At 54.0% G+C, this 11,840-nt stretch overlaps 1 protein-coding gene across 1 annotated transcript; it reads left to right on the forward strand.

Moving 5' to 3' along the window:
* The first annotated feature begins 2,450 nt into the window (after positions 1–2,450).
* Positions 2,451–10,489, forward strand: LOC131081038 (uncharacterized). Its single transcript, XM_058019898.1, has 2 exons — positions 2,451–2,855; positions 9,025–10,489. Exon 2 carries the CDS (start codon positions 9,038–9,040, stop codon positions 10,487–10,489), a length of 1,452 nt encoding a protein of 483 aa, XP_057875881.1. The 5' UTR covers positions 2,451–2,855; positions 9,025–9,037.
* Positions 10,490–11,840: the final 1,351 nt, after the last annotated feature.

Genomic DNA, 11,840 nt, shown 5'->3' on the forward strand with positions numbered 1-11,840 from the left:
CCCCCATGCCATGGCCAGAAATGGGGCTGGAGGCACTGGGGTAGATGCACACCCTCCCTTAGTATCCCATCATTTCTGGCCCAGCTGAAGAGCCAAATCAGGACCTGTTCAAACTTCACTGAAAGGGTCAGTTCCTGTCAGGGTTACCTTGGGCCCTTTCTCTGCAAGGCTGAAATCAAGTACCCAAGCCTTGGATTGCACATTCTCTCTACCAAAGCTGTTGTTCATCTGCCGCCTCCTGCACCCCACGGCAAACCCAAAACAACTGCAGCTCCTGGCCCTGCTGCAAAGGCCATCGTGTGCCTGGGCTCTGGGCTGCTCTCCCCATGGCCACCTCCCATCCCTTCCCTCTGCACAAAGCCATGCCAGAGCACACAGCTGCCCAGGAGCTGATGGAGTCTGCAAATAGCGTCAGAGACAACTGTGCAGAGGCCATGGCTGTACAACTCTCAAGCTGAGACAACCTCACTTAGCATCTTCCAGCAAACACCTTTTTCCATCCAAAGCAGACACAGCTGACAGAAAACACCACCAAGACATAGAGGTGCTTCACAGATACCCATAGGTTACTAACTGGTGAAGGATTGCTTTTCCAGATTGGACAACTTGAGCTGCTCTGACTGCTTGTTGGTGTTTTCTCAGCCATAAGATGGAGGAGGAACCACGACACAGCCCAGAAACCATTCAAAGACCTCTCCTGCTATTGATAGATGCTGATGAGGACATGAAGTCTGCTCTTCACACCCATTGCAAAGACAGCCTGAAGCGCAGTGTCCAGCTGAGCTCTTCCTTGGCTCAGCTGCTTCCCTGGGCTCACAGCACAGGAAAAGCTCTCCAAGCTCTGCCTACAGCACATAAACTGAAAATCTACCATACAGGACTTAGTCCTTGTTCTCCTTACCTTATGTCCTTTTCCCTCTGAACTCTGCTCCGGGATGCTTCTTCTGATATCATTGTATCCAGTGCTAGTTTTCCCTTTCGCTTTCTCTCCATCATACATAGCGCTTTGCTTGTTGGAAAAACAGCTCTTTGGGATGGGAGGCAAGGGCTTGGATGGAAGGAGTGAAGACGGATATGTCTGTGGAAGACTCTTGGAAATACTGGAGTCAGTCAGGCCTGCAAAGTGGAGATACAAAACGTAAGAGAGCCCACTAGGTAAATCTAAAGCATCTGAAGTTCCATATTTCATGGGACAGACTTCCTGGACACTTCTATACAACTGCACAGGGAAACATGCTCCTGCTGGCAGACACTTGAGGCAGGCCAGGGGAAAAGCCTGACCCATTCTCCAGTGCTCCCACAGGCACAGCCTGGCCTCTGGGCTGCCCTGGGACAGCCATACCCAGGATTTAGCAGAAGTAACACTAAGCCAAGGAACCAGGGGATTGGGTCCGTTTTTCTGCAACACCAGAATTATTTCTTCAAGTCCCATCTCTCCTATCATTACACACCCAGAAATGCCAAAAGAACAACAACAGTGTCAATGAGGCTTTCAACTTGAAAGCATTGCCTGAAGCAGATGCACCAGAAACTGCATTTTGTCTGGCACAATCCCACTTGTCAGGGATCAGGCAAGGCAGGGACAGGCACAAGGCACAAGGCATCTCCTGCCCCAGCCTCAGCCTGCAACACTGACACAGGCAAAGACAGCCAGGGAAGAGATTTGTCATTGTGAACCTGCCAGAGGTGGCTTTGGGACTGTGCTGTCAGAGGATGACAAACTCACACCCTGCCTTGGCTGCATCCATTTGGAAGTCTCCTTCTCCTTCATTGGAAAAGTCAGAAGGACTTTCTATCATAGGAGGTTTCCCTAGTCCTCCCAATGCAAAACCAGGCAATATCCGTGAGTCTCCTTCACATCTCAGAGGATTCAGCTCAGAAAGAGCCCCAAGGAAAGCTTTTCACCTTCCAGGGCAGGTGAAAGTGTTGTGTTGTGTTGTTTGATTCCCCAGTTATTTTCCTATTTTATGTATTCTCCCCCCAGTTCTGTGGAATGGTTCCTCCCTCCCCTGGTTTTCCCGCCAGTGCCTTCCCGATTGGTTAGTTTCCAAGGTTAACCCCTCCCCCCTCCGCTGTCAATCCTTTGTGTTATGTAATTCCCCCTCCCAGATTTTACCTTATAAGTAAGTTTTCTCTCCTCCCTGGGCCCAGTCAATCACCCCCCACTCCTCCCAAGCTTCGAGAAACTTCTTCTCTCTGGGGGCCGTGGTTGGCTGGTGTCCCGGGGCCCCTCCTCTGTTGTACGTTTATTGGTTTTATCCTCATGTCAGTTATGCTATGTACCTCCCTACCTATTCATGGATTGGTTTGCCGGGTTTCCCCCCTTTCTCCACCCCCTCCCTTTAAAACCCTGTTACTCCCCCTGTTCTGGGCCATTTGCCCGGGGTTCTACCATCAGTTAGTTGCCCTCTGCGGTGGGATTCCTCAATAAACCGACGTGTTTCCCGAGCAAGTGGTCGCCTCCTTATTCGTCCACTAAAGCGCAGGCAGTCCGACTCCGAGATCCAGCCCAGCCCGAGGCCAGGACGCCAAGGGGGGCTGGCCTCTGATGCGCAGGGGCGTCGGCCATCTTCACCCCTTCAGCTAGCCGGACATAGGGCCGCGTACGCCCTAGCGCAGCGTGGCGCCCAACGTGGGGCCTGGAAGTGGACAGCTGGACAGTTGACCACGGACCGGACCCCTCGGAGTTGGAATTATAGTTTTCCTTTGGACGCTACGCTACCTCGGGTAGTAGCAGACCCCGTTCTAGGGGTAGCGCTCCCCGGGGATTGGAGTCCCAGCCCTCAGCACCACAAGAGGAGGACTCCAGGGACGGAGACCACCGCCAAGTTTTGTTTCTCGTCGCCACCGGTTTGGTAAGTCCGGGCCCTGCCTTGGGGACTCTCCGGGCTTCCCCCCCTGCCTTTTTATCTTTCCCTAGGAGTACATGCCCTGCCTTGGGGACCTACTCCCTGCCCTCTTTCCCTGAGGTATTTCCTCATCCCCGTGCCTTTTTTGTTTTCCTTTCCCTGCGGCTGCCGGCTTCCCCAGACTTGGGGCCCGGACCCATCCCCCAATCTCTTTCTTCTCCCTTCGGCTGGCCCAGACTTTGGGGCGGTGGGGGGGAGCAGGGGCGGTGGTTGGCGAATTGTTGTTTTAGTTCGTGTTATACGTTTGGCGGGTGGTTGAGCCATCAGAGGATTTCCCCCCTTTCTAGCAGCAGTAATTCCTGTGCTAGAAAGGTGCCATGGGTGCAGGCTTGGGGAAATCCCAAAAGGAGTTTTATTATGTTATTAAAGGTTTATTGCTGGGGAATGGGCAGAAGCCCCCCAAGCAGGCGTTAAAGTGTTTGGTTAAATGGATCTTTTCTAAGTTCCCCGAAACCTCTCCGGAACTTGTAAAACAGCCACGATATTGGGCAGCTGTTATAGCCAAATTAGACGAGGCCATAAATTCCGGGGAGGCAAAGTTGGCCACCGTGGCTTATTGGGCGCGCAGAGTGCATGCAGCACTCCGCGCGTTTGGGGAACTTAAGAAAGGTCCTGCCAGTTCTAGTTTATCCCCTCGTTCTCCTCGTTCTGTTGCCCTTGCCCCTCGAACCTCACCCACATCCCGTAGGCAGGAGCCCTCGAGGGGGATTTTAAGGGCCGACCAGAGGCAGGGGGTCCATCCTGCCCCTGCTCCCCCTCGATCTGCTCGGCCTCCCCCTTCGAGGAGCCCTGGCCAGGCTCCTTCTCTCTCCTCTTCCTCAGCCCTTGTTCCCAAGTCCCCAGTTCTTAATCCCAAAGTTGTTCGGTTTGCTGAAGAATCCCAAAATGGCTCCCTCGGTGCCCAAGATGGCGGTGGCCATGTGGCCGTTTCTGCCGGGGCTCCTTCTTCTCCTCCTAACCCCTTCCTCCATAATGCAAACCCTTTCCTTTCCCTTGACCCCACCCATTTCTCGGTCGTCCCCCCTTCATACCCGCCTTCAGTCCCACCCATTTCTCCGCCCTCTGCTCCTCCTCCGGCTCCACCCCAGGTTCCTCCCCCGGTCCCGCCCTCTGTTCTTCCTTCGGCTCCTCCCCAGGTTCCTCCCCCAGTTCCGCCCCTCATTGACTCCTCCCCCGCTCCGCCTCTGTACTCTGCTCCGCCTCCGAACTCCATCAAGGAGGCGGAGAAGGTGGGTGTGCCGTGCCCACTCCCTCACCCCGCCTCTTTGCCAGACCCCGCCTCAACCTCCTCCAGTTCCGGTTCCCACGCTCCCTCTTCCGGTTCCCACGCTTTGTGTTCCGGGGGGGGGGGGGGTGGGAGACCGGAAGCCGGAGCAGGCGCCTTCATTGGAAGCCGCTCCGGTCACCTACCACCTCAGCGGGGAGGGGACCTCTCAGGCCCACTGGGTGCCACTTGCACAGGCCCAGATCAAGGAACTGTGCAAGGCGCAGAAGGACTACTCCCGGGAGTCCGAGTACTTCCGGGGGATGCTCCGCAATGCCCTTGCGCGGGGAGATCTGGTGCCCGCGGACCTGAGGGCCCTCTTCACCAGCCTTACTAGACCCATGGAGTTCCGGGTCTGGGTGGCGGAATGGAGGAGGGAGATCTTGGAGGCTCTCCCAAGTCTTTGGGGGAGTCCTTCAACATCTCATGATGCGGATGGGCTGGTAATTTCCCAGGAACATCTGCTGGGCGAGGGACAATGGGCAGAGGGGGCAGTTCAAGCTAAGGCTCTGTTTCCGTCGCAGCTTGTGGAGACCGCAAAAGCAGCCGAGCGGGCTTTCTACAAGCTGCAGGCGGTAACCTCCCAGTGGGAGGATGATGAGGTTCGGCAAGGGGCACAAGAGCCTTACATGGCCTTTATCGAGCGCCTCTACCGATATGTGGAGGCGCAGGCGACCGGGGACGAAGACAGGGAAAAGATGCTTCGGAGAATGGCCTTCAGTAATGCCAATCCGGAGTGTCGAAGGGCCATCAAGGCCCTCCCTCGAAGTCCCCGGCCCACGGTAGAGGCCATGATAGAGGCCGTGGTTGGCCAGGTCGTTTTAACATCACGACCAAAAAGGTCATCAGTGGCCTTTGCGGAATGCCCCGAGCCGGACTTCTCAGAGCTGGAAGCTGCCCCCGTGGCTGGACCCCCAACACCTGGGTCCGGCAGGAGATCAGCGGCCACCCACCCCTGTCATCTATGCGGAAAAATCGGGCACTGGATGCCGCAGTGCCCGATGCGTCTGGATTATCTGGAGTACCGCAGGAAGCGGGAAAGGGAGGAGAACAAACTTCAAAAAAACTAGACCAGGAGCGCAGCCCCTCCCTGCGCTATGATAAAAGTGCGGCGGGACGAGTGTCATCTAGCGGGGAGGAGGGAGATACAGGAGAGCCGCCATACTCCATGCCGGACTTGTCTTACTTAGCACCTGATGTGACCTACACCTGTGGTATTCAGCCCACACCTGCGCTTAACACCTTGTCCTCTGCTTCTCCTTACAGGCTGCAGCTCACTAGGGACGTACACCTTCCTAATAGTGATTTACAGCTGGTGTCTGTCGACCTCCAACATCCGGGTCACTGGAGGAAATTAGGACGTTGCAGGTGGACCGTCGTCGGAGATACAAAGCACACACCGCGAGACATTTACATCGTCCCGGGTTTAGTAACTACCGACCGGGACCGTTTCGCGGTAGGGTTGTACTGTGTCCGACCCCCTCTCTTCCTCCCCAAAGGACAGGTTATCGCCCAGGCCATTCCGGTTCCAGGAAGGGACCATTGGAAGAAGACACAGGAGCAAACATCGCCTCCGACAGTGGCCTGGGCGCAGGTAGTGGGGAGGGAGAAGCCCCGCCTAACTTGTCAGCTTTCGTTGGGCGGGGATCGGAAGATCGTGAGGGGTCTATTGGACACAGGGGCAGATGTGACGGTCATTCCCTCTCGGGAGTGGCCGTCTCATTGGGACTTGCAAAACGCTGCCGACACGATTCGGGGTGTTGGAGGGCTTCAATTGGCTAAACGATCAAGGGGCGTTGTCCAAATTACGGGGCCAGACGGGCAATTGGCTACTGTACGCCCGTTCGTATTAGACTATACAGAGCCTCTCTGGGGGAGAGACCTACTTGCCCAATGGGGAGCCAGAATTGACCTTCCGAAGGCTCCTCAGGTTTTTCGGGCAGTGGCCACTGAGGAGCGCCAGACCTGGAAGCTGGATTGGCTGACTGATGTACCAGTACAGGTCTTGCAGTGGCCACTTAATAAACAAAAATTGAAGGCGCTCAACGAGCTCGTTCAGGAGCAGCTACTGAAGGGCAACATTGTGGAGACAATGTCTCCCTGGAATTCTCCAGTTTTCGTCATCAAAAAGCCCAATAAGGATAAGTGGCGGCTCCTGACCGACCTTCGCCAAATTAATGACAAAATTGTAGATATGGGGTCTCTCCAACCAGGGATGCCCTCCCCAGCAATGCTCCCCCAAAATTGGGAATTGGCAGTAATAGATATAAAGGATTGCTTTTTCCAAATTCCCCTTCACCCTGACGATGCCCCGCGTTTTGCATTCACGGTTCCATCCATCAACCGTGAGTCCCCAGCCAAGCGCTATCATTGGCGGGTATTACCACAGGGCATGAAGAACAGCCCTGTGATCTGTCAATGGTACGTCGCTTCGCTGCTGTCTCCAATACGTACAACCCTCGGGGATGTTGTCATTATTCATCATTACATGGACGACATCCTCGTGTGTGCGCCCGACCACAGTCTGCTTGCCCATGCGCTTGACCTGACAACCAATGCGTTGGTTGCTGCAGGGTTCGAGCTCCAGCAGGATAAGATTCAGCGGATGCCACCTTGGAAATACCTGGGCCTTGAAATTACTAAGCGGACCATTGTTCCGCAAAAATTGGCTATCAGGACAAAAGTCCAGACCCTAGCGGATGTTCACCAACTGTGTGGGTCCTTAAATTGGGTGAGACCCTGGCTGGGCATCTCGACCGAAGACCTAGCCCCTCTTTTCAATTTGTTGAAAGGGGGAGAGGGGCTTAGTTCCCCTAGGGTTCTCACCTCAGAGGCACGGGTAGCCTTGGAGAAAATCCAAAAGGCCATTTCGGCCAGGCAGGCCCACCGGTACCACCCGGGCCTGCCCTTTAAGTTCATAATTCTGGGAAAGTTGCCACACCTCCATGGCATTATCCATCAATGGGACGTTGAGAAAAGGGACCAAGGGCTGGGTGACCCCCTCTTGATAATAGAGTGGGTGTTCCTCAGTCACCATCGGTCCAAAAGAATGACAAGGCCACAAGAGTTGGTAGCCGAACTGATCCTTAAGGCAAGATCAAGGATCAGGGAGTTGGCAGGGTGCGACTTTTCATGCATACACATCCCAATTAAATTGGATTCGGGCCAACTTAAATTAAGGACCTTTGAAGAGCTGCTGCAAACGAATGAATATCTACAGTTTGCACTGGATAGCTACACCGGGCGCATCGCAGTAGATCGGCCGGCCCACAAATTGTTTAATTCGGAATTTAAATTATCCTTAAAAAGGGTTCAAAGTCGGGAACCTTTAGATGCCCTGACAGTTTTCACGGACGCGTCTGGAGCATCCCACAAGTCAGTTATGACTTGGAAGGATCCTCAGACTCAGCAGTGGGAGGCTGATGTTGCTATTGTGGAGGGTTCTCCACAGATTGCTGAGTTGGACGCAGTCGTCAGGGCATTTCAGAGATTCCCTGAACCTTTCAATCTGGTCACAGATTCTGCGTATGTCGCGGGTGTAGTGTCTCGGGCTGAACAAGCAGTCCTTCAAGAAGTGTCCAACAAGAGATTGTTTGAATTGCTTAATAGGCTCGTGGAACTGGTCTCCCACCGCGAGCATCCCTTCTATGTTATGCATGTTAGGTCGCATACTGATTTGCCTGGGTTCATAGCGGAGGGCAACCGCCGAGCCGATTCTTTGGCCGCGGCTGCCGTGACGCTGGGCCCTCTCCCAGACGTGTTCGGTCAGGCTAAGATCAGCCACCAACTGTTTCATCAGAATGCGCCTGGCCTGGTTCGGCAATTCAATCTTACGCAGGACCAGGCTAAGGCGATAGTGGCCACATGTCCCCAGTGCCAGAAAGATCAAATGCCCACTGTGACCTCGGGGGTTAACCCCCGAGGTTTGGCAAGCTGCGAGGTGTGGCAGATGGACGTAACACATGTCCCGTCTTTTGGTCGACTGTGTTACGTCCATGTCTCAGTGGACACTTTCTCCGGGGCTATCTATGCCTCCGCCCACACAGGAGAGAAGGCAGCGGATGTCCAGAAGCACCTGCTTCAGGCATTCGCTGTCTTGGGCATCCCTAGGGCCCTAAAAACAGACAATGGCCCTGCGTATACTTCCAAGGAGCTGCGGAGCTTCCTGCAGCAATGGGGAATAGTGCATAAGACCGGCATCCCCTATTCCCCGACAGGCCAAGCCATGGTGGAAAGGGCCCACCAGAGCCTTAAGAAGATCCTATCTCGACAACAATCGGCGATGAAGGTGGAAACCCCCCACGTCCGACTGGCAAGAGCTTTATACACACTTAATTTCTTGAACTGCTCTTTTGACAGCCAGAATCCTCCGGTGGTCCGGCACTTCGGCAGTCACCAGCAGCTGCAGCCGAAAGCCAGGCCCCCGGTTCTTGTAAAAGATCCGGAGACCTGGCGGACGGAGGGCCCTTTTGACCTGGTGACCTGGGGGAGGGGATATGCTTGCGTGTCCACTCCCTCAGGCCCCAAGTGGATACCATCTAAATGGGTCAGGCCTTTCGTCCCGAAGCAGAGGACAAAGCAGGAGGCGATACCACAGGTCCGGCAAGCTTGTTGGCGACGGCGAAGGAAGGCACACAACAATCCTTTGTCTTTCTCTCCTGAACTCCTCCCAGTAACTGAGGAGCCCTCCCCTCCTTCTTCACCTCCACCCCTGGATTTCTTGTGTTATGTTGCTTCCCAATCTCCCCCGGCTCCAGAAAGCACCCCCCGCACATTTTATTTAAATTGGCTGTTTGGTGAGGAACCATTCCTGTGATTTCGTGATACTTTTCCTTGTTTCTTTCGTTTTAGTTGCAACTCTCCAATGGCCCTGGTATCAACATCGCTGGCTCCCAACCCTGGTCCACTGATGATGTTTATGTTGACCTGCGGACTCCTGCTGTCACCTTCGGAGCCGTGGGTCATCCCCCAGCCAAAGGTCAACGTCTGGCGTGCCTTGGCACAATCGTTAGGACAGGACAGTATATGCCTAGACACCGGCGCAGCAGAGGACCCGATGTCGTCTTGCCTTGTGGGGATCCCTTCCTCTCCAGGCGAGTTCCCTGTTACGTTCCGACATACCTTTTCCCCAATCCTATCCCAGAGTCTTACCATTCTCCCCAATTTTGACTCGTCCAAGGCCTGGAGAGACGGAGTGGTCAGGCTGGATCCTGCACCCTCCGAGCCCACTGAGTTACATCTCCTCGGGTCAGCCAACGCCTCCGTTTGTTTTCAGTTTGATTATGGCATTACCCCCATAGAGAAGGGTAGTGAGGTGGTCCGCCAGTCTAAGAAGGAGTACCAAGCTAAACAGTGGTGCCGGGCCGTTCTCAAGATCCTTGGCCCCACCACTACTGGACGGACCCCTTACTCCCTTCCAAGAGGCGTGTTCTTAATTTGTGGTGACCGAGCGTGGGCAGGCATCCCCTCTGGCCTGGTCGGAGGGCCGTGCACCTTTGGCCGGCTGACGCTGTTTACTCCCAACATTACCCAAATTATTAATTGGAAAAGAACGAACATCACAGCTGAATTGGACAGAGCCAAAAGAGACCTGAAGGGCCTCACCGAAGACTGTGATGATGAAATTACGCATTGGTCTCACTCAAAATCCGTTGCCTTTACCATTCTATTGCCTTGGGTATCGGTAGCGAAGGCTCTAGGTGAATTGGGCCGCCTAGAGTGTTGGGTAGCTAAACAAGCAAATCTTACATCAGCTGCGCTTTACGACCTCCTCACAGACGAGGAAATAACAAGGAAGGCGACGCTCCAAAATAGGGCAGCGATAGATTTTCTATTGCTGCTCCATCACCATCGTTGTGAGGAGTTTGAGGGCCTCTGCTGTCTGAACCTGTCCTCTCGAGCTGAGGACGCCAGACACTCCATCAGAAAACTTCAAGACCTTGTACATCAAGTTAAACAAGAGACTTCTGATTGGCTGGGGGACCTCTTCAAGGGTTGGGGCCTGAGCGGGTGGGCCACGTCCATTATCGAAAGTATTATTAAAGTCGTTTTGAGTTTGATTGTCTTTTCAGTTTTCGTTATGGTGATCCGCGGCCTGGTTCAAAGACTGGTATCAAAAGCCACCTCGCCGAACGTCAGTCACGCCACCGTGCCCGTCGAGGAGCACGTCGAGCTGGGGGACCTCTCCTCGGAGGCCGGAGAAGCTGTAGAAGAGGAGGGGTCAACCGTGTCGCCCGTTTGCCATCCCTGGGCGGACGAGCCCCAGCTCGAAGAAGGCGAGGATTGGCCGGACCAGCCGCGGGTCCCCGAAGTTTGAGTTTACATGGACTTCTATGTTCCTTTATTTTATTTGTTAAGAAACGGGGAGATGTTGTGTTGTGTTGTTTGATTCCCCAGTTATTTTCCTATTTTATGTATTCTCCCCCCAGTTCTGTGGAATGGTTCCTCCCTCCCCTGGTTTTCCCGCCAGTGCCTTCCCGATTGGTTAGTTTCCAAGGTTAACCCCTCCCCCCTCCGCTGTCAATCCTTTGTGTTATGTAATTCCCCCTCCCAGATTTTACCTTATAAGTAAGTTTTCTCTCCTCCCTGGGCCCAGTCAATCACCCCCCACTCCTCCCAAGCTTCGAGAAACTTCTTCTCTCTGGGGGCCGTGGTTGGCTGGTGTCCCGGGGCCCCTCCTCTGTTGTACGTTTATTGGTTTTATCCTCATGTCAGTTATGCTATGTACCTCCCTACCTATTCATGGATTGGTTTGCCGGGTTTCCCCCCTTTCTCCACCCCCTCCCTTTAAAACCCTGTTACTCCCCCTGTTCTGGGCCATTTGCCCGGGGTTCTACCATCAGTTGGTTGCCCTCTGCGGTGGGATTCCTCAATAAACCGACGTGTTTCCCGAGCAAGTGGTCGCCTCCTTATTCGTCCACTAAAGCGCAGGCAGTCCGACTCCGAGATCCAGCCCAGCCCGAGGCCAGGACGCCAAGGGGGGCTGGCCTCTGATGCGCAGGGGCGTCGGCCATCTTCACCCCTTCAGCTAGCCGGACATAGGGCCGCGTACGCCCTAGCGCATGAAAGGAGTGGGAACATTCCTCAATTCCTGCTAAATGCCTTCCTTTTCTAGTCTCATTCTGACGCAAGAAATGCGACAGGGAGATAAAAGTCATGTGCAGGATGGAGAGGAATGTTTTCTTTTCAGCGCTGCATTTCCAGGACCCCAAGGTACCACTCCAGCTCCTGCTACTCAACACTTCACACTTGAGGAATTTTCCCTGCTACATCAGAGAACTCTCCCAGTGACTTGGACTCTGGGAGAGTCCACTGAGCCCGTCAGGGAATTGAAATGAATTTAAGGAAATTGTTGAAAGAATGGGTTTTAACCAAGCTTGCCAAATGTCACCTCTAAGTCAAGATTCCAATGGTCAGTTTAGAACAGACATGCGCTGTACCTACCTGAATGTTCAGAGGACTTCTCTTGGCTTCTGCTGCTGGATCTTGGCCTGGAGAAAATGGAGTAAAAAGGACATATGAGGAGGTAGAAAGAGAAGAGAGGGAATGGGTTTACCATGAAAGGAAGCAAACCTTTTTGGCATGGACACTTCTATGAAGGAGGGAATGCAACACATAAACCCAAAAGGATGCAAAGCTGATTAATTGTCCTTAAGATTACAGTTGCT

Source organism: Melospiza georgiana, chromosome 3 (genome assembly GCF_028018845.1).
Source record: "Melospiza georgiana isolate bMelGeo1 chromosome 3, bMelGeo1.pri, whole genome shotgun sequence".
Lineage (NCBI taxonomy): Eukaryota > Metazoa > Chordata > Aves > Passeriformes > Passerellidae > Melospiza > Melospiza georgiana.